At 38.7% G+C, this 23,734-nt stretch overlaps 1 protein-coding gene across 6 annotated transcripts in view; it reads left to right on the top strand.

Moving 5' to 3' along the window:
• The first annotated feature begins 11,336 nt into the window (after nucleotides 1-11,336).
• LOC129775994 (cartilage oligomeric matrix protein) overlaps nucleotides 11,337-23,734 on the top strand; it is a 34,747-nt gene continuing 22,349 nt past the window's right edge. Inside the window, exons 1-2 of one of the 6 annotated variants that reach the window (XM_055781334.1) lie at nucleotides 11,337-11,439; nucleotides 13,302-13,387. In XM_055781334.1, the coding sequence (XP_055637309.1) occupies nucleotides 13,315-13,387 (73 nt within the window). In that variant the 5' untranslated portion in view covers nucleotides 11,337-11,439; nucleotides 13,302-13,314. Of the gene's footprint in view, nucleotides 11,542-11,599; nucleotides 11,698-13,301; nucleotides 13,388-23,734 lie in introns of those variants that run through there. The other 5 variants (XM_055781331.1, XM_055781333.1, XM_055781332.1 and 2 more) reach the window with 5 other exon arrangements.

Consider the following 23,734-nt stretch of genomic DNA (forward strand, 5'->3'; position numbering starts at 1 on the left):
GATTGCGATTGATTGAAAAATCCCAAAACCTAATGTATTTGGTCACAGTGTTACATGGATAGAAAACATTCAAATAAACTCTTTCACATGAATGTATTTCTAAATTCCTAGAGGAACTGGCAGATTATTTTCCGGATCTTTCTCGATCCAAACGGAAAGAATTCCGTGCGTATATGTGTGTGTGTGTGTGTAGCGGCTGCTTCGAGATCTTCCCGGGGAACCGTTTGTAGCATCACTCTCCTCCTGATGGATTCCCTTCTGGCCTAAGGTGCATAAACAGGCTCTTGGTGACACCGTTCATCCGCGCTTTCATGATAAATGAAGAGCTTCACCACAACAGCGACAACATGCTCCAATCGCTGTTCAATTAGAACTGAGTGGATTTCCGAGCGACGCTCGCTTATATACCGATTGGTGATTTCAATAGCCTATTTTGAAAGCAAATTTAAGACTATTGAAACAAGTTTTTGGATCAGAAAGTAACAAGTATAGAACGCGTATACATTTTATCTTTCGAATGAAGTGTTTATCATACCATTTCGTTCAGTTGTTTAGGAGCTATTAACACTCAAAATCTCGGTCTTACGCCGAAGACCGCTTTCGTTTTCGAAACTTTGATTTTACACCCCAGTATAGAAATGAAAGACGTAGTCCTACGTCAAAAAGTCTGGGCCAAAAACTCTGGGATCCTGAAGAAAAGGAAGATTGGCATATCTGATGGAATTTGTGCTTTCGAAACATCTAGTGTTTAGCTGAGGGAAACATGGTTAAATCAACATTGATATTGATTTACACAAAAGTAAATAATCCTTCGTTCAATCCAGCAGTTCCTGTCGTTAGATTTCACTACTTGCAAAAGGTCTTGGAATGTCCTTACGTGACGAGCAAATCACTCAGCTTAATTTCGGATATCCGTCGATCGCTAAGATTCTTCTGCATACTCAATATGTTTTATTTCCAGTTCCGGGTCTCTTGTTTTGAGTTTTTCATCCAAGCGAGATCCCTCGTGGTCATGAGGAAGAATAGAAACTGCTAACTCCCGGGAAAGAGTAGATATGGAATATGGAAAATGAAATTTTGTTACGTTACGATCACGGCTACTCCCCTCCCCCCTGTCACATTAAGTAACGAAATCTTTCCCGGATTCAGAAAGCTGTGATGGATGACACCGGCTACAGACCATCAAACAGTACTCGCTTTTAAAAGTGTTGTGGAGCTTGATCGCGGCCCAACCACTGAGCCAAACGTCATCGATTGTCATACAGGATCCATTTCTCGTCACAATTCGATCGATTCACGTCACAATTCGATCGAGAAAATGGGTCGTTAATGCGCATAAGGAGCACAGAAGACACCTCAATACGACGATTTTTGTTTTTTTTCGTTCAGTTCGTGAGGCACCCATTTATCGAGTTTTTTGACTTCCCTATCTCCTTCAAGTGGTTGGAAATTGTCACAGGCGTTACATCCAATTATGCAGCAAGCTCTTGTGCGTGGATTGGCGTTGACTAAAGCTCTCAGTTGGTTGTTGTCAACATCGGATGGCTGACCACTACCCTCGCCATCTTCAAGGCTCTCTTCACCGCTGCGGAATTCCTTGAACCACCATTGTGCCGTACGTTCGTTAGTGGTCCCAGGGCCAAACGCGTCGTTGATATCGCGAGCTGTCTCCGCTGTTTTTCGGCCTTTGTTCTCTACCCATGCTGTTTGAAGTCCTGAAAAAAGCGAAACAATTGTTTTTGACGTACAACTACGTCTTTCCCCAAGGGTGCCAAATCAAAAAACAGGTCACGTTTTTATGGAATGAAGTTAACGCTAATAACTGTAGTTCACGACCGGCAGCGCGAAAGAGAAGCAAGTATCAAATGAACTAACTTTCGTTTTCCATCCCTATCCCTTTTCCCATCCAAGACTCTCCTTCCTTCCACAACCACAATCACAACATCCACAACCAGCATAATAACCCAATGCACAGTATAACAAGAGCTTAACGCATACAAACAAATATGTTCATACGAATCTATCTATAACGATATCATACAGTCATTCCAAACCAAACCTTCAAATGTTAAACATCGAGAATAAATCCAGTGTTTAGTTAGAAGTTTCCAAGTGTTTTTCCATTCTCCAAACAAGCCATATCCAAACGGCTGGTCTTCCATAAGACCAAAGTGTAAGAATCCAGAATCCTGAGCTATCAACATCCTGGCTTCCTTCAACCGAAGGATCCGCCACTTCCTCAATGGTGTGATCCACCAACTGTATTTGTCGCGAACGGATTTAGACGATTTACATACTAAACGAATTGGAAATCCCCCAAGATTTGTTTTTTATGCTATTTATTACAATCCCCTGATGTGTGAATGGTTTAAATTGATGAAAACTAGAAGCATTTTTATTTTCCCATACATTTGTTCTGCTCATTTATGAGATTCCCTACCCATGTCGTCAATAACGAGCAACTTATTGACGATCAACGAAGGGGAATGATTTAAAGTCACCGTGGGCAATGAAAAGAAAAAGAAGAAGAACAAAGGCGACTGTCAACACTGTTTTGTTGACAAAGTTGATTGCTCTTTCTGTTCGCTGTGTTTTGATTATTTTTTGTGTGCCAATAGCCTTTATTTACGTTTTTTTTTGGTCTACTGCGGTCGCTTTTATGTTCATGCAAAGGCTTGTGCTGAATGAATAAGTTTATTTGGTGAAAATATTGAGAATTAGTGCAACGAAAAAGTGAAGTGTTTTTGTTATTCTATTTATTGCGAGTACGTCATTGTCCCCCTTTTTCGCTCGTTTCTCGCTTCTCAGCGCCATCTGTTTGCGAAGTAGTGCTAAGAAATCGCACTCAAGCTTGTTCAGAATAGAATAAACTGGTTCCCGATCGCAACGCAGTAATAATCGTTGTGCAAAAATAAACCAATAGGTGGAATTTGAACGCACAATGGTTTGCACTCACTGCAATAAAAAAGTCGTTGATTCTGAACGAATCGTCTGCCAAGGCTTTTGTGGGAGATTATTCCATATGATTTGTGCTAAGGTGGACCTGCCTCTAATGGATCAATTAGGGCTGTACGATGGGAACGTTTTCTGGATGTACGACAGCTGTGCTGGACTATTTTCAAATGGAAATTTCCGCACCATGCTTGCAAACAGCAAAACTGTTGAGGATTCCGAAGCCATCAAATCGCTGAAAGACGATATCGGTAAGCTGAGCGAGGCAGTCGTTGCTCTTTCGGCAAAAGTCGACACGAACGCTCAGGGCAATCCGTTTCAAAATAATATCAGCCCATGGATAAGACAAAAACGGCTTGAAGCGCCAACCTCGAACAAGCGACAACGCAGCGATACTGGAAGTCCGGTTAAGATTCCGTCAGCTCCGACCAGAACATGCGGGACAAAACCGATGACTGACAAAGTTAAAACGGTCCAGCCGAAGGAAGACCTGTTATGGATCTATCTTTCAGCCTTTGACCCATCGACGGAAGAAAGCGATATTGCGACGCTGGTTCGGGAATGCTTGGAGTTAAGTGGCGAGGCAGGAGTGAAGATCGTAAAACTTATTCCCAAGGGCAAAGAGCCAAGCAGTTTGAGCTTCGTGTCCTTCAAAGTCGGAGTCAGCAAGCAATTGGAAGAAATAGCCTTATGCAGCGATTCGTGGCCACAGAACGTAGTTTTTCGTGTGTTCGAAGAGCGTTCAAAAAACAGTTTGAACATCGTTCGGATAAATCAACCAAGGTTGGACCCGACCCCTGCACCAATGATGTAGTGTTAGCACGGCTAATTGCCAACAAGACACTGGGACGCACTAGAGTTGGCATTATGGGAGCCCTTGATCCCCCCACCGTTGTCGAGCAATTCTCGCCAGTGACCCGCAGCCGTCCTAGTCCTACGTGTGGGTGTGGTGACGGGGTCTCCCTACTCGACACCTCCGGCAAGTATGATTCCGTTTTGCCCTCGACGATTCTTGATCCGCCCTTCGGTTTCAGCCAACCTCCGCCAACGTTATTTGATCGACCTTCTCTAGACTGGACTCTGAGTATTAACCGGACACTGGGACGCACTGAAGTTGGTATTATGGGAGGCCCCGACCCCCCTACCGTAGTCGAGCCATTTCCGCCAACCCGTAGCCGTCCTAGTCCTACGTGTGGGTGTGGCGAGAGGGTCTCCCAAATCGACACCTCCGGCAAGTATGATACCGTTTTGCCCTCGACGATTCTTGATCCGCCCTTCGGTTTCAGCCAACCTCCGCCAACGTTATTTGATCGACATTCGCTAGGCAGCCGGACTCTGAGTATCAACCGGACACTGGGATGCACTGAAGTTGGTATTATGGGAGGCCCCGACCCCCCCTACCGTAGTCGAGCCATTTCCGCCAACCCGCAGCCGTCCTAGTCCTACGTGTGGGTGCGGTGACGGGGTCTCCCAAATCGACACCGCCGGCAAGTATGACTCCGTTTTGCCCTCAACGATTCCTGATCCGCCCATCGATTTCAGACTATCTCCACCTGATCGATCATCGCTTACTCGCCGGACTGAGCGGCGCACTGATATTCCAATACAGGAAACCAATTCGCAACCTTACGATCTTCTCGTCTACTATCAGAACGTGGATGGACTAAATACGTGTGCCAACGATTACCTATTGGCAACATCGGATGGCGCGTATGACATTATTGCGTTCACCGAAACCAAGCTAGATGATAGAACCCTCTCAACTCAGATTCTCGGCCAGCACTACGAAGTTTTTCGATGTGATCGTTCTCTGTACAACAATCCATCTCCATCGTTCCAGGGAGATCATTTTACACTTTTTTTTATTCTATTGTCATTTACACACTTTTTTTTTTAACATAATTTTTTTTAACAATTTTTTTTTCTTAGAAATCGTTTCTTAATTAGAAAATTTTTGTTCGTTTTTAAACAATTTTTTTTTCTATTTTCTAAATCGAACTTCTGTTCTGCTATTTAGTTTGCTCTTCTTCCCTAATTTGGGTATTCCTTTTATATTCTTTTTTTTTCTAAAATGATATATTTGAATAGAATGTTCTCTTCCACACATGACCCTTGTATATTTAATCTGAGTTTAATCTTTTTTTTTTTTAATGATAAAACCATAAGTTATGATGAAACAATTGAAATAAAGCAAATTAAAATCATTAATCATAAAATAATGATGAATAAAATCATAAAATCTTACAGGTGTGTGTGCCTGTGCCAAAAAAAATCTGTGGATAGTGCCTGTGGAGGTGTGTGTGCCTCCCCTTTTATTGACCAGGTTGAGGTTTCGGTTGTACAGTCTTCCTCTCCTTCCATTCTTGCATCTGTATCGCTCTAGCGCGTTCATTCCGGGTCATGACTCCTTGTCCATTCTGTCGTTCCGCATTTGAATACCTGTAAATATACTCTGTGGAGAGAAAAACTCACGAAACAAAAAAAACTCGGAAAAGAAAAGAAAAAAGAAATAAATTACTATTTTTTTTCCGCAATTCTGCATAACGTTACATCTTCAGTCCCCTTATTTTCCTCTCCTCTTTTCTGCTCTATTCTTCGATTTTAATTATTCTTTGATATTTTTTCCATGTTCATGTATTTATTTTTTTTTGTATTCCATTACTCTCATTCCTATTATATATTATTCTTTATCAAGTTTACCTTCGTTTTTCTCTTTACATTTATTTTTGTACGCCCCAACAAATAGATTCTTCTTTTATTCATTTCCACCCTTGTTTTTTTTTCTTCATTTAGTATCATAACCCTTCATATCTTTTTTTTATATATATTGCCTTGCTTTTCTCTTACAATCTTTTTTTTTAATATAATCGATTATTCTTCAATTTTTCTTTATTATCTCTTACTTTTTCTTCTTTATTCTTCTTCTTTTTGTTTTTACTCTGTTTACTCGTTTTCGTATTTCTCATTTGCCACTTTAGAATGAGTCCAGTGCCAGCTCTTCGGTTAACTCAAAAGTTATTTGGCTTGTTATTTCCTTTTTTTTCTCTGCCATAATTTCCCCTCTTAATATTCCCTTAAGCTCGTCGGTTCATTCAAAATTGTTCTGCATAATAATGCCAAATTGATAAACGCATTAATTGTTATAAAATAGCTGTCAAAAATTCATATCCCATAAACCTTCTTATGTATATATTTCATGTTGCCTTGTCACCTTTTTTCCCTCTCTAGGTTTCTTTATATTTCTCTTATGCCTGATGCACTCTTTCATAATTTTCTCTTTATTTACTTTATTGACTTATGCTCATTTTTATCATTTGTAATTCAATACTCTCTTAACATTGACCTCCCAGCTCCTCGGTACATTCAAGGACGTTCTGCGTAAGAAGCAATAAATAACTTAGTACGCCGTCTTGATGGACGCATTATTTATTATAAATTAGCTGTAGGCATGACGGTCTCCTTTTTCATTTTTTCCTTTATTTCATTTTCTTCTCATTTTGTCTATAGATTCCTCTTTTTATTCCCTTTGTCTTTTATCGTTTTCTCTTCAAACATTTTAATACTTTGTATTCATCTTTATATCCTTCTTTTATTTGTTTTCTTAAAATCTCTTATTATATGATTTCTATACCCATTTTTCCTTCCTTTCTTTTCTCTTTTTCCTTTGAGTCTTCCATCTTAATGCAGAAAAACATTGTTTCATTATTTTTTTTTGACTTTACTATTTCTTTGCATATTCAGTTCGTTACTCGTGCTTTTTTTTTGTTCATCTCTTTGTATTTCAATACTCTCCTTAATTTTCTTTTCATTATAATTTTTTGTTCCCTTACAAAAAAAATGTTTCATTTGTTTTTTAATGTTTTATCATTAAACATTTTGATACTTCATTTTTTTTCTTTTATTTTGGATTACACATTTCTAGTTGCTATGAACTAGTATGCAAATATTGAATTTAAGTGTTGTTAGAATCCCACATTTATAAATTTTTGTTATTTTTCATTTGTGATTTATCTTCTTCTGTATAAGCTCGACTTGACACAAAAAAACGAAAATTTAGGTTAATTTTTTTTGTACAAAATATCGTAAAAAATGCAGTTTCAGTTACTGTTCTTTATTCCCGGTTGTAATTAAAAATTAAATTCCTTCAACTCTGTAATCCCCCAATTCTAAATGGGAACAAAAAATGGTCATATCTCCTTAAAGCTTCCCCAAAAGTCTTATCGATCATTATTGCTGAGCTTTCACAGCTTCATTAAAATTTTTCTTGGTGCTCCCTCTCATCAATTCTTCAATCTTTAATCTTCCATATTCTTTTAGTCTTTAATCTTTCATCTTCTTCAATATTTAGTTTTCTTTTTTCCCAAAATATATATTTTATTAAGGCACATGTGGCGTTAGCCTGACGGGGCCTGACGGGGCCAATATTTTGACAATTTTTGTCTTACAACTATGTTAGTAATATGTAACCGATTACTCGCGGTTGGCTCGAGGTTAGTATTACAAGTGTTCTCATAATTGGTATGTTGCAGTCTTCGATGCTCTGTACGTGTGCCCGACACGGGATACTTCCTGTTGGGAAGTTTTCTTTATTTATATCTTTATTGTTGGAGGTAAATTCATCTCCCATGATTCTTCTTCGCTTTCGTAGCGTTACTTCGTTTTATTTTTCTTTATCATTCGTCAATATCATCTTCATTTTGTTTTATTTAATTAATTGCTATCATCGGTATATCCCACATTTCTAGTTTCTCGTGAACTTTTATGTAAATATCGATTCATACATGTCCTTACAGGAATTCATTCCTGGCCTTCCAGCCCTTCGGTACATTCAAAAGCTATTTTAGCGATTGATGGACTCATTCTCGTTATTAATTGGCTGTAGACATATACGATTCAAATATCTTCATCATCGGAAGACGATTTAGTCACCTAAAATAACTGGAAAGCTCAAAACTACATTGTCAAGTAAACCTTCATTCTATAGTAGAGTTTTTTTTTAGAATTTCGATTATTAAAAAAATTGCTTGTGGGGCAAAAGTGCGCAGCAGCTGTGGGGCAAAAGTGCGCAGTGGATGTGGGGCAAAAGTTTGCACCAGCGTTTTGATCTCAAAAAAAAATTATAAAGTGTTTTCCACTAAATTTTTAACGGGACTTACAAGAAGAAAACTAATTTGAAGAAATACACTCCAGGAATGCTCGAAACGGACCGACAGAGGCTTCGGAATTGAGTCTCGAAGCGTCAGATCGTGTCAGACCTCAGTTTTTCTGAATCAGCTCTGATGAAGAGGCTCATATCAATAAGTGATTTATGATTTGAATCTTCTTTTAATGACATCTCTACTTCTGCTGGGATGTACCAGCGAGCATCTAGAGCGGTTCAGACCAGCATTTACGAGTTAGAAGTCTGGACTGGACACTGGTACTGGACAAAGCTTTCTATGGTATGACTCTCAAAGATTCACGGAACCTGGCGGTTGATTTGGCGGAAGTCAACAACCTCCAGCACGAATTCAATCGAGTTTCAAAACTGGCAGGAGAAATTGAACTTCTAGCTTCATGAGGAAATATTGTCTGTCTCGTTGAGCCGCACAACAGCGCTCCAAGGAAAACTGTCGGAATCCTCAGAACCGAAATCCAAGATGAGGAAGAAAAATAAATTACTGCTTAAAAACAATCCAAATGAATTTCAAATGAAAAATGTTGACCATAATAACCGGCCATCTCCACCCATAAAACATCACACAACACCCCTCCTCCCCACTGGATGGTCCCTACACACTCTGATAATGATGCTCTCTGGTAATGATAAAGCATTTATTTTTGTTACAAAAAGTACAATTCAATAAGTGCGCAATTTTGCCCCGTACGGTGTGCACTTTTGCCCACACTATGGGGCAAAAGTACGCATTTGTCATATTGTATTAAAATAGGTTTTTGTCCAACTACAAACAAAACACTGGAAATTCTTGTACTACGTTTCGAAGGTAATATATAGGGTTGGGGAAAAATAAATGTCGTATTTCTGATCGAAATTTGACGCTTTATTTAACATACTTAAAATTATCCAATTTTAGTCAATTATGTGCCGTTTTGTTCGCAAACTTGTTGCCATTTAGAAGGCAACTTCATTATCCCCCCTTATAACCCCCCTTGATGATTCCATTCCAATCCCACCAAACACACAGCATAACCTTCCTGGCCGTTTGGGCCGGCTCACCGCGCTTCGACCACGACTTTTTTCGCTTTAGGTTGTCGTACGTGATCCACTTTTCATCACCAGTTACCATCTTCTTCAAAAATGGGTCGAGTTAGTTCCGTTTCAGCAGTGCATCGCAGGCGTTGATTCGGTCTAAAAGATTTTTTTGCGTCAACTCGTGTGGCACCCATACATCCAGCTTTTTTTGGAATCCAATCTTCTGTAAATGGTTCCAAACGATTTTATGGTCTATACCCAGTTCATGGCCAATCGAGCGAGTGCTCACATACTGGTCTACTTTGATGATTTCAACGATTTTATCGGTTTCCACGACGATATGCCTACCAGTACGGGGTGTATCTTCGACAGCCACTACACCAGAACGAAATCGATCAAAGCAATACTGTGCTGTGCGAATCGTTACAGTATCGGGTCCATAAACTACACGAATTTTCTCGGCCGCCTTCGTTGCAGTTTTATCTCGCAGTTAGTAAAAACGTAAAACATTGTGAAATTCTTGCTTGGTGGACTCCATCTTTGACGCACTATAACTTGAGACTGAAAAGAACAATCACAACACTGTCAAAACGAAACTTGTAGCACAGATCGTCTTTAAATAGCCGTATAGTATGACCCGATGCGATAAGTACAACACAAGATATGTTTAAGTGTTGCCATATATTGACAATATACGACATTTCTTTTTCCCCAAACCAATATATTGTTACAATTTGGTAAGCAAACAGAATTTTATTCGATTTTATTTCCTGCACTACTCTATTAGTTGCTTGAACACACCTAAATTCGGACAAACCAATATCATTTACTCTAGAAATGCCAGAAGAAATGGAATAAGAAAGCAAAATAAAGAAGATAATCGCTTAATGGAAATTACCCATCTCAAAATTCAGTGGAATCCCAAATTGGCTTTTTCTCTATTCAAAAAAACCTAACTGATTGTTCAAAATATGGCATCCGACAAAGTTATTGAGAACCCAAAAACATTCGCTACGATAACTCGTCAGCCAAATACCTTCTCCCTGTTCGTCAACAGTGACGGAAGTTCTTGGACATGAAACTTCATCCGATTTTTTTAATTGTTTATTTTTCTTGGTTAATTGTCTACCTGCGATATATGATCCGTTTGTGTGTCTGTCTGTCTGCTCTTAAGGAATAAGAGCTTTAGAAAACAGGGTCAACCGTGGTTCTTAGGGATGAACCACTATGCTGTATCAAATTGTCACATCAAAGACAAACCAACTGCTATCGATTGGATTTTGATCTGGTAGAAAAGCTGTCTTGTCCAGAATCTAAAGCTCCTGTGTGTGAACCATGCTATCCGGATTTTATGAATTGATGCGTTATCCTATTGGAATAGCCAAATATCACGGAGGTTTTGGAATAAAAATTCATTCCATCCGATTCGCTATCTCAGGTGATCTTTACTGATGAACATAAGATAAACCCGCATGGTATTGCTCCATACTGGACAGAATCACGGAACGAGCCATAGATCTGGAGATTTCGTACATGGATACCAAACGCATCCATCCATCAATAGAAATGTATCAGCGTCAAAATTGTAGTATCCCAATTTTTATTCCCTTTGCTCATATTCGGAAGGTCTTCATTCATCCAACTGATCATCTCATTTCATTTGTTTATGAATTACCTATCATTACCTATGATTTTTGGCTGTTTCTCAATTTTATATTGAATTTTAAAAAATGAAGAAAAAAAATATAAGGATCGAAGACATTAATCAATTATATTTTATTGTTGAATCTTCGATGTGTAGAATTTTGTCAAATTAGAACAGGATGGTCGTATTTCTTCATGAGGATTGTGATTCATACAAAACATGTGACTAGTCGTTATAATATTTTGTAGATCACTCCACACTACTTATTATTCAAAGGCTCCAGTAATGTTTAGAGCTGATGTTGCTTGTCATCTGAGAAATCATTTTCTAAGATATAAATATCTACTGGGAATTAGTTATTGAAGGAACAGACATATTGTGTAGTATCATCATGTATATTTATGTATATTGAGCTATATTGATATAATGTCGTTGATACTACTATATACACATTTCTGACCACGCGCGACACGTCCCTTCTATATGGCAGCAGCCCACGATAAATACGAGACGAAAAGAGATGAGAAAAATGAGAATTCAGTGCGTCGTTGTGTTCCGAAGCATCAAGTCACTGAGATATATTCATATTACTCGATCAAGAAACTTGACTAACTCACAAATTGTGTAATTTTGTTTCCTATTTAAGTTGGTAATTAATTTTGTAACATATCATCGCTTCGACGTATTTAAGTGAGTTGTGAACAACGAATGTTATTTAAACTACATAAATTGGAGATAGACAGTGTTGCAGGTGCTTCATATGCTCATTTAGTTGAAATAGTTATTCCAATAGATGTTCCAAAATAGTCGTTACTTAAAAAACTTGAAAGGAATATGTTGTGTTGATTCGAAAAAATAAAATGTTATTAGTTAATTTGTAGCACAAGTGTTTTTCGTACATTGGAAGGTATTTTCGTCATATACTTTCAATTTGAAGGTTTTTACTCGAGTTATTGATTCTGTGTGATATTAACGATTAGTACTACATAATGTTCAGAGTTTCGATTCAGAATATTACCAATAAGGATTGTAGAAAGCGAAATAAATATCATATGTTTGTTCGGTTGCAATTGTCGCGAGCCTGCACGGTATACAAGGAAATAAAAAAACCGTTTCAGCGTGGTTCTTCTGTTCCCACATGAATAGCTTCGCGCCCACGCATTTTATACCTGCGCGACTTCTTTTTTCTTCAGCGTAGTGATACCGAATTTGATTTTCTCTTGTACGGTCTACGTATAGAAAAATAACTAAAAGCAAAATGTTTTATTTTGATGTATATTGTGTTTCCAGTATGCAAAGTTCGAAAGGTTTCAGGGTTATCTGGGGAATTGAATGACATTGCTCTAAAAGAGACGAAACTTTAGGCGGCATCAAACTTTTTGTTTGTGTCGGCGGAGAGAAGAAATTAGTTAAAGCTGTTGAATCACATCATTTTAAAATTCTCAGGTTATTCAGATTTTTCAAGGCTCCTAAATTTGACCCACAGAAGGAGTGTTAGATTTAAATGTTTAATTAGGTATTTTCATCAATAAACCTTAATTTGGAAGTTTAGAATATCAAATTGGTCGTCGATTATGACATTATAATTATGAGCATACTTGAATGAAAACTAGCACTGGTGCGGTTTGTTATGAGTTATTATTATAATTCACAAGAGTGGTTAATGTATTAAAAAACTCACCGTTTGTTGTGCCCCAAAAAGATAGATGAATCCTTATAGGACAGATTTACTTTAAAATAACGAACTAAAAGTGTATACAAATCATGTTCTGTTTTTAGTGAGTTTGTTGCACGTCCCTGTTGGTTACCGAGAGGAATTTTGATACGTTCAGTTCTTCCCGCCATCATATAATTTGGCTTCGTATTTCTGTTGGGTATACAAGTTGGTGCCACCACATTTATTATCGGATAATATCTAGCTAATCGGCGAATCCGATTTATCGATAAACTTACCCTTAATGTTGGTGCACCCGTGGCCAAGTGGTTAGCGTCTCACGTTATCATACCGGGAGTTCGGGTTCGATTCCCGTTCTGGCCGGGGGATTTTCCGTCAAAGAGATTTCTTTCGACTTGCACTGTGGTCACGCGTATTCTAGAGCTAGCCCCTCGGGATACATTCAAGGCGTGTTATTTGGATTAAGAAATTTCAATTGAGTATTAATAAATGACGCTAGTTAATGCATACATTGAGACGGCAAAAGCCCCTCAAGATACGTAAACGTCATTCGAGAAGAACCTAAAAGTTGAGGCCTCCTCTCTTTCTAACCAATCATAGCACTACGTTGTGGAACAGACGGTAGAGTTGTCTAAATAAATCTCTTAGTCCAATTCTTGGACCTTAATAGAAAAGCCATTTTAGTTCACGTTTCTCAAGAACGATATCCTGATCCATTTTCTGGCGGGATGGCAGTTTTTATGTTGAATATCCAGAACGAAGTTTAAATGAAAAATATTTCAACTATTTATCAAATCAACTCTTTATATGATTTTAATATTAAATCATTTTTACAGCAGTGAAGCGAATATGTGGAAGTTGCTTGTGTTACTATGCATGAGTTTCCTGTTGGACGATGTTTTAGCGTTATCGCTTGATCCTGGTAAGTTGAAAATCACCTAGACATTACAAAACTATGTTACATTCTAAATTGTTTCATTTTCATCCAAAGTTTGTACATAACATCATATATATTTTGATGAGTATTTGTGGTTGTGTTGAATTGCTAACATTCCAGCTGAAACGAATATTCCAAATATTTATTCTTGAATGGTTTGCAACTTAGAAGAACATTGGATAAATTGTACTAGCTAACTGAACAGCTGGTTAACAAAACCTACGGAGTACAAAATGAGAAAAGAATGAGACTGAAGGGTGTTACGATCAAAATTCAGTCAAACAAGAAAGCGAGTAAATTGACGAAATTTTAATTTTAAAAATCAAATTATTTTTCTTTTTGGGATTAAATGAGTTCAAAATATAGAAAACATATTCAGATAAGTTTCCGTGTGATCGAATACGAATTACCAGACTGTTCGTTTAACTCCTGCCATTAGATTTTTTACAGTCACCTTGCCCACTTCTAAATGTTTTCCTTCGGGCTCCGCTTGATCGTTTAAAAACAATGGGAATGATCAGAAAGATAGGACATTGATTGCCGTATGAATTGAAGCCACAAGACGTCGTACGCCGTTTTTTCATGTGCGAACAACTGCTCCAAGGGCATAAAAGAAAGGATTTTTTTTTGCATCGAATCGTTACTGGCGATGAAAAGTGGGCCCATTTGTTTTCCCCTGTTGGGTGTGAACCACTGCGTCCATTATTTTGAATTATTGTGGTATACCCCTTTTTATACTACACTTCAAGCTTATCTACTACTTATTGATGAATGAGTAGACTGAAAGCTATAGCGTGATAGGTGCCAATCAGGAATAATTTGTTTGATAAAATTTATAATCCCTATCGGCGACGCAGGCCAAATTTCCTTGGGCTCCAGAATAGCTTTTTCAAGGTGTTGAAGTCTGCGCCTAGTTAGAGCTCCGCAGTTACAGAGCAAATGTTCCGAGGTTTCGCTTTCGGCATTGCAAAAGCGACAAATATCATCTTGTGCTAAACCTATGTTCTTAAGATGGTATTTACACGGGCAGTGTCCTGTTACAAGACCAGTGAATGTGCTGAAGTCTTTCTTATTAAGGCTTAGTAGCTGTTGAGTAATTTGGGGCCATTACGATAATCCTAAACGTCGGGCAACGTATGGATACCCCGGCCATGCATCAACATCGACGACTGCGCGGAATATTCATGGCCAGAAGTTTATGCTGTCTATTCGGTGGGACCAGCTGGGTGTGCACCCGTGGTCGAGTGGTTAGCGTCTCACATTATCATGCCGGGTGTTCGGGTTCGATTCCCGTTCTGGCCGGGGGATTTTTCGTCAATGAAATTTTCTCCGACTTGCACTGTAATCACGCGTATTCTAGAGCTTGCCCCTTGTAATACATTCAAGGCGTGTTATTTGGCTTAAGAAATCTCAACTAACTATTAACAAATGACGCTAGTTGAATACATACGATGAGACGGAAAAAGTTCCACAGGGAACGTTAACGCCATTCAAGAGAAGAGCTGGGTGTGATGTACTATGAGCTGCTAAAAGCGAATGAAACCATTACGGGGGACTACCGACGACAATTGATGCGTTTGAGCCGTGCTCTGAAGGAAAAAAGGCCACAATACGAGCAAAGACACGATAAAGTTATTTTGCAGCACAACAATACTCGGCCGCATGTCACGAAACCGGTCAAAACATAATTTGAAACGATTATATTTCGTTGCAACACAAACAGTTAGAATTTCAACAAGATACATTCATACATTGTAGAATACTTAGAATGTACAACGTCAATTTCCTTCTAAAAAGTTGTTTGCTTGTTTACTGTGTTTAAATATGATAATTTCAACTGCCAGTTTCTATGAGGTCATTTCAAAATTCATAAGTATTATCAATGAAAAATTCAAAATGATCGACTGATTCACATGTTAATAATTGGAAACTTTGCCATTTCGGCTAATAACCTGGAAAATTCGTGTTGGCATACTATTTACCAGATTCTGCTGAACGGATTTCTCGATATTTTTTCCATGTTTCCAAAATTGCGACCTCGAGCTCTTCGATCGTGGTGTACCGCTTTCCCTCAGTGTAGATTCTGCGTACAAGGATCCTCTTAAGATTTTCAACAGGATTCAAGTTTGGAGAGCCGCCGAACCGCCAAGCTCAAAAAAAAATAAGTTTCTGGACCTTAACCCATTGCTTAGTTTCCTTGCTGGTATGAATAGTAGCATTGTTTTGCTGGAATGTGATATCCACACAAAAACAGTAGGAGAGAGGATTTCAGAACATGTATGTGATCCTTGAATGATGTGAAAGCTATCTTGAGCTTTCTGATTACTCAGAACTCTGCCCAAACAATTAGCGGGAAGGCTTCTGGAGATTATTCTTCCCCATCAGTAGGACATTTTCGTATCCAATTTTGGATGCGCACGCAACAGAAAATGTTTCGCATCGCGAAAATCATATAATTTTCAATCGATTATTGCTTAGTCGCTGAAAGTTTCAAACTCAGAGAGTTCCTTCGCCTCTAGTTTGTCTACCAAATTGCCATCGTAAACCTCGTAAACCTTCTCTCGATTCAATCACGGATAAAATGCATACTTGAGCGATATTCTGGTGGTGAAACGAATTCATTTTTCGTGAGGATACCGACTGGACAACATCGTTGCTGGACGAGCTGGACTGCGAGGGATCGAGAGACCTGAAACGCATTCAGTATGTTTCGAACTGTGAGAGAGCGCAGAAGAGCCGATCCATCAGGAGGAGAAGAGAAGACGACCAAGAGAGTACCAGTATCGAAAATTGGTTCCATTTGATGCATCGGAGCACCGCCACACACACACTTTTGCATAGATGTTGTTATGACTTTATTTATACCAATTGTTTCTTTTCATATCCGCACATGGGCTCACCAATCAAACCATCCGGCAATTACTCATTTCAGGTCCACATAACATCAAACTGGTTCTTTTCAGGACTACTTCTCAACTTTGAAAGAGTTCAATTGAAGTTTTCTAAATATATAAATGATAATTTCATACATATACTCATCCGCTCACAGATTTACAAGAAGAACTTTCACCGACCTTGCAATTTATTCATTCGTCCATAATTGAGAATTGATTCAGACGCAACTTCAAACAAATGGTCACTAAAGCAACGATCACCCTTGTGGTTATACCACAGATATGACCCACTTCCTGTTTTGTCTTTCGTCAGTGAAGATAACCTATACATTGAAGAACTTTTCGTTATGGTATACAGCAAAATGTATTCTTTTGGAAACATTGTTTGTCACAACATACCATTCCCCACTGTCGGTTCATGTGAACTTTGGTAAAACTTAGACTTTTTTTGCATTAAGATATCGAGCAGCTGCTCCATGGTATATTTTTCCGTCGATAGAAATTTGCTGTTCATTTCTCCCTGTTGTTGTGGTTGCGCAGCATAGGGCAGGGAGATTCTGGTCCTCGGATCCAATTGACTTGGACCAGCCGATGGAGAAGCATTAGAAGTAAACTCAGACGTCTTCCGATGTTAGATGAAGATGAGGAGCTTTTACTTTTTAAGCCCTTTTTATGTGAGGATTTTTTACAAAAACTTGAAGAATTGTCACCCGAGTAACATTTAAATTGAAATATTGCTTTATTTTCATAAGCGATTTTGAGGTATTCGAAGCTGTTCTAACTATTTCCCGCTTATCCCGGTCAGAGAGCTTCGATTTACGCGGTGCTCTCTTTCTCTTTTTCTTATTCGCCAAATAATTGAGCATTACTTGATGGGATCGTCCAATCCGACGAGCAATTTCTCCCATACCAACATTTTCTTGGTGAATTTCTGTCAGCAATTTTCTCTTCGGAATTTTCCAGATTTATTGATCAAAACAACTAGAACAACGGAAAATGTAACTGCTTTTATAGAAACTTAAAATACAAAAATATTTGTTTACGCTCAGCACATGCACACACACATAAAAATCATACAGTGTATGGTAGTCACCAATACCAATACACTAGAATATAAATTGAAGTATTGTCTGTTTACAATGACACATAGCATCTGGTCTTATAGAAGTTGGACAGAGTATATTGTGAATGGTAAACTCTATGATACGCGTGACCACAGTGCAGGTTGGAAGAAATTCCTTCGGCAAAAAATCCTCCCGAACCGAACGGGAATCTAACCTGAACCCTCGGCATGATAATGTGGGACGCTAACCACTCGACCACGGGGAACCTTTTGACGTAGAACTACGTCTTTCATTAAGAGTGCCAAATCAGAAAACAGGTCACGTTTTTATGAAATAAAGTTAACGTTAACAACTATTTTTGCCGTGAACGGATTTTGGCCATTTACATACTAAACGAATCGGAAATACTGTAAGATTTGTTTGATATGTTATACATTAGAACCCCCTGATTTGTAAATGGTTAAAATTCATGAAAACTTTAAGCGTTTCTATTTTCCCCTACCTTTGTTCTGTCCATTTGTGTGCTTTTCCGAACAGAGCTGTCAATAACGAGCAACTTATCGACCACCAACGGAGGGGAAATCGTAGGATTTAAAGTCTCCGTGAACAAAGGAAAAGTAGAATAATGAAGGGGAATACTTGCCTAGAGTATAAACAGTGGATCTCGCTGAAGCAAACTTCCATTCGGCATCGGACTGTTGAGCAATCCAGTTCACTTTGCTTTCGCTGCGCTTCGATCTAAGATTGGATCCCACCAGTGGTAATCCAACTTGGATATCGTCGTGTGATTTTTGACGTAGGACTACGTCTTTCATTTCTATACCGGGGTGTAAAATCAAAGTTTCGAAAACGAAAGCGAGATTTTGAGCGTTAATAGCTCCTAAACAACTGAACGAAATGGTATGATAAACACTTCATTCGAAAGATAAAATGTCTACGCGTTATATACTTGTTAATTTTTGATCCAAAAACTTGTTTCAATAGTCTTAAAATTGCTTTCAAAACAGGCTATTGAAATCACCAATCGGTATATAAGCGAGCGGCGCTCGGAAATCCACTCAGTTCTAATTGAACAGCGATTGGAGCATGTTGTCGCTGTTGCGGTGAAGCTCTTTATTTATCATGAAAGCGCGGATGAACGGTGTCACCAAGAGCCTGTTTGTGCACCCTAGGCCAGAAGGGAATCTATCAGGAGGAGAGTGATGCCACAAACGATTCCCTGGGAAGACATCGCTACACACACATACACGCGCGGCTATTAACAGGTGGTTATCGAGTTGGCATTAACCACTGGTGGGCTTCCAGTGTGTGGAAATATCTAATCGTTACTGAAAATAATCTGCCAGTTCCTTTGGGAATTTTCAAAATATATTCATGTGAAAGAGTTTAATTGAATGTTTTCTATCCATGTAACACTGTGACCAAATACATTTGGTTTTGTGGTTTTTCAATCAATCGCAATTAACAGGATAGCTTCAGAAGATTATTCTTCCCCATCAGTAGGATATTTCCGTATCCAATATTGTATGCGCCCGCAATCGATTATTGCTCAGTCGCCGAAAGTTCCGAGCTCAGAGAGTTCATTCCCCTCTAGTTTGCCTTCCAAATTGCCATCGTAAACCACACCTTCTCTCGATTCAATCACACACAAAAAGCATACTTAAGCGATATTCTGGTGGTGAGACACACAAGGTGCTACTGACATTCAACCGATTCGGTCGTGTTTTTGGCGCCCCTTGGAAAAGAGTATAGAAAAATAGGAGTTTTCTGCTTACAGCCTTTCTTAAGGCTTATTATATGTGCTAACAAGATTTTGTAACAGCTTTGCAGAGCAGCAGAAGGACAAAACCATCATAAGGATTACATATTGCCGCAACGGCAGTTAATTTCTCGTTCTCCCACATCTCTTCCATCATCCGTTGCATCTATTTAACGGCGAAAAAGGGGCGCGGTTTTTAGCGTTCCCCACGCTACTTTTTGCAGGTTCCAGAACGTTCTCGCGGCAGTGATTAGGGGTTTTTCACGTTGCTAGCGTTTGTGTTTTGGGACATGAAAAGTGAGTGCGATAAGTAGTTGGGAAGAAAAGTGAAATAGGAAAATAAAAAGAAAATTAATGTGAACTATTTCTAGGAAAATAGTCTGATAGGCTGAAGATCATAAGTATAAAAGTGAAAGTAAGGACACTTACTGTTTGTGCTCTTGTGCTTATTTCGTGTGTTTTCTCCCAGTGAGGGCTTTTTCCTGGTCACATCCAGAAGTATTAGCCTTTCTCACAAGTGTTCTAGTGAACAGTTTGACCATTTTGCCGGCTATACCCTGGGTATAGCCAGGCGACAAAATGCCTTCCAGTAGCTCCGGGCCTCCAGGAGGCTGAGCTACCAATCTGTATCAGGGGAAGACTACCAGGCCGCCCCTCCCAAGGTGGATTGATCCGGAGTGTGTTCCTCTGGAAATTTTACTTCTTCGAGCTAAAGGGGACAATGTCCTCCCCACCAACCCGTTTACTGTCAGCAAAACGATCAACAGTGTGATCAAATCATCTTTAATTGAGGCCAGACCTCAAAGAGACGACAAAAACAGGATCCAATACATCCTTCCAGTACGAAACCAGGAACATTTAGGTAAGCTTCTTGAAATTACTAAATTGATTGACAACACTCCAATTGAGATAATTAGCCATCCGGTACTCAACCAACGCAAATGCGTTGTCACTTGCCGTGATGTTTTAGATTTAACCGAGTCTGAACTGGCAAAGGAGCTTGCAGATCAGAAAGTGATCAACGTCAAGCGAATTACCAGAAAAGATAATGATGCAATTATACCAACTCCGACGCTTATTTTGACAATTCGTGGAACAGTAATCCCCGAATTTATCTACTTCGGTTTCATTCGTGCTGGGACAAGGATTTTTTATCCAAATCCCATGCAATGCTTTCAATGCTTCCGCTTTGGACACACCACTAAACGGTATAAGCGTGACAATCCACTATGCATTAATTGCGGCCAAGAGCACCAAATAAAAAAGTCAGGAAATAAAATTTGCAAATCTTCTGCATATTGTGTCAACTGCAAGGGTAATCATTCCTCTTCTAGTAGGATGTGCCCAGTATGGATAACTGAAAATAAAATTACCAAAATACGTATTGACCAGGGAATTTCCTACAATGAAGCCCGAGAAATCTTCAATTTCCAGAATAATGAAACTACCTACTCCAGTGTCCTTAAAGACAGACTGGACATTGCTAAATATGCTGTTGGCGGCTGCACACAGTGCAAATGCCAATGCACTTCTAATAATTCCCCTCAGGATGAGAGCCCATCCGTCCATTCCGAAGATGAATCGGTTAACTCAAATGAAGAATCGGAAGAAGATTCGGAAGTATCAGAAGATGAAGAAGAGGAACAGAAAAATATGGAAACCGAAGAAGAACAGAATAGGAAAACTAATGAGGATTCAGACAATTCAATGGAATATATAGAAATAAAGAAAAAGAATAAAAGGAAAATTTCGAACAAGGGAACATCTTCAGAAGAACATAAGTCTTCTGATGAGGAAAATAAACAAACTAAAGAAAGTCAAAGGAAACGTACACGAAACGAACATACAACTGAAAGAACCAACACTCACAACAACCAAAACACACACGCTAGCAATAGACACTCACACACTAATAATCAACAATCACAGGCTGACAGTTCAAGCCAATCTACTCCAACCAAAAATAACATCAACACTAACAACACTCACAACAGGAAAAATTCTAGCCCCCCAAAGGGTAATAATAGAACAAATAAATAATTTCTTTCATTAAACCTACGCTGTAATCATTACATTATTATAACCTTTACTTTTCAGCATTCTTACAACAATTCTACGATTATCTTAGTTAAATTGAGAGGCCAGGAGTTATCATCCGCTTTATTATTGAAGAGGGTAGAGCGGATGATGCTCCAAATCTCTCATGCTAGATATATGTTATCTATTTCTCACCATACTTTCCATCAAATCGAAAGACCTGGAGCCACCGCCTTATTGAGGGAGAGGTAGGACCGAGGGCGGTCTCTAGGCTTTCACTCATCTATATTATATTTAATCGCATTATTTCTTTAAATAACTTTCACATCATAATCGTAGGACCGGAAACCGACTCTCACCTTATTTTTGGAGATGGTAGGGTGAGTCGCGGTTCCTAGTCTAATATTATATTTTCTCTAAAGGCCGGGAGTTGTCCTCCATTTCACTCAGTGGGATTGATGGCGATTCCTGACACTCAATACTTTTTAAATACATATAAATATGTGTATGTGTATACATATATAAAAGAAAATAAAATTAAATAAAATATATATACATGTAAAAAAATTAATAAATTACTAACAAATGCCAACTAACTAATTTACAATTTCAGAAGCCATACCTATCCCACTCCTTTCCTTCCTATCCTCCTGAGAAGGGCCTTTTTGTTTTTTTGTTTTTGGAGCACGCCTTTCGCTGGGTCACTTGTGCTTCGTTACCGCTTTGGTCTTCGGATCATTAAATACTTACTTCCCTTTACAGCTTATATTAAATATCTTATGAAGCATAGGATCCCTTCCTACCTTCTTCTTGACTCGAAAATCGAGCGGACAGATCTGATGGATGTTATTTTGTTTTTGGTTTCCCTTTTCGCCAGTCCCCTCTGGGCTGGTCTTATTGTGGCTCTTCACTGGGCTAGAGGCGAATGAACTGCAAAGTTTAAAGCCTCTTAAAAACAAAGAAGAAGAAGAAGAGTGAGACACTTTCATTTTTCGTGAGGACATCGACAAGACAACATCGTTGCCTAACGTGCTGGAGGAGGTGGACGGCGAAGGATCGACACATACACGCGCAGAACTCTTTCCGTTAGGATGCCATTCAGCATCGAGAAAGTTCCGGAAAGATCTAATCATTGCTGGAAAATAATCTGCCAGTTCCTTTGGGAATTTTCAAAATATATTCATGTGAAAGAGTTTAATTGAATGTTTTCTATCCATGTAACACTGTGACCAAATATGTTTCAATCAAGTGCTATTAACAGGTGGTTATCGAGTTGGTATTAACCACTGGTGGGCTTCCAGTATCGAGGAAAATGTGGAAATAACTAATCGTTGCTAAAAATAATCTGCCAGTTCCTCTGGGAATTTTCAAAATATATTCATGTGAAAGAGTATAATTGAATGTTTTCTATCCATGTAACACTGTGACCAAATATGTTTCAATCAAGTGCTATTAACAGGTGGTTATCGAGTTGGCATTAACCACTGGTGGGCTTCCAGTATCGAGGAAAATGTGGAAATATCTAATCGTTACTGAAAATAATCTGCCAGTTCCTTTGGGAATTTTCAAAATATATTCATGTTAAAGAGTTTATTTGAATGTTTTCTTTCCATGTAACACTGTGACCAAATACATTTGGGTTTGTGGTTTTTCAATCAATCGCGATTAACAGGATAGCTTCAGAAGATTATTCTTCCCCATCAGTAGGATATTTCCGTATCCAATATTGTATGCGCCCGCAATCGATTATTGCTCAGTCGCCGAAAGTTCCGAGCTCAGAGAGTTCATTCCCCTCTATTTAGTTTGCCTTCCAAATTGCCATCGTAAACCACACCTTCTCTCGATTCAATCACACACAAAAAGCATACATAAGCGATATTCTGGTGGTGAGACACATTCATTTTTCGTGAGGACATCGATAAGACAACATCGTTGCCTAACGTGCTGGAGGAGGTGGACGGCGAAGGATCGACACATACACGCGCAGAACTCTTTCCGTTAGGATGCCATTCAGCATCGAGAAAGTTCCGGAGAGATCTAATCATTGCTGGAAAATAATCTGCCAGTTCCTTTGGGAATTTTCAAAATATATTCACTCGAAAGAGTTTAATTGAATGTTTTCTATCCATGTAACACTGTGACCAAATATATTTCAATCAAGTGCTATTAACAGGTGGTTATCGAGTTGGCATTAACCACTGGTGGGCTTCCAGTATCGAGGAAAATGTGGAAATATCTAATCGTTACTGAAAATAATCTGCCAGTTCCTTTGGGAATTTTCAAAATATATTCATGTGAAAGAGTTTAATTGAATGTTTTCTATCCATGTAACACTGTGACCAAATATGTTTCAATCAAGTGCTATTAACAGATGGTTATCGAGTTAGCATTAACCACTGGTGGGCTTCCAGTATCGAGGAAAATGTGGAAATATCTAATCGTTACTGAAAATAATCTGCCAGTTCCTATGGGAATTTAAAATTACATTCATGTGAAAAAGTTTATTTTAATGTTTTCTATCCATGTAACACTGTGACCAAATACATTTGGTTTTGTGATTTTTCAATCAATCGCAATT

Source organism: Toxorhynchites rutilus, chromosome 3 (assembly GCF_029784135.1).
Source record: "Toxorhynchites rutilus septentrionalis strain SRP chromosome 3, ASM2978413v1, whole genome shotgun sequence".
NCBI lineage: Eukaryota > Metazoa > Arthropoda > Insecta > Diptera > Culicidae > Toxorhynchites > Toxorhynchites rutilus.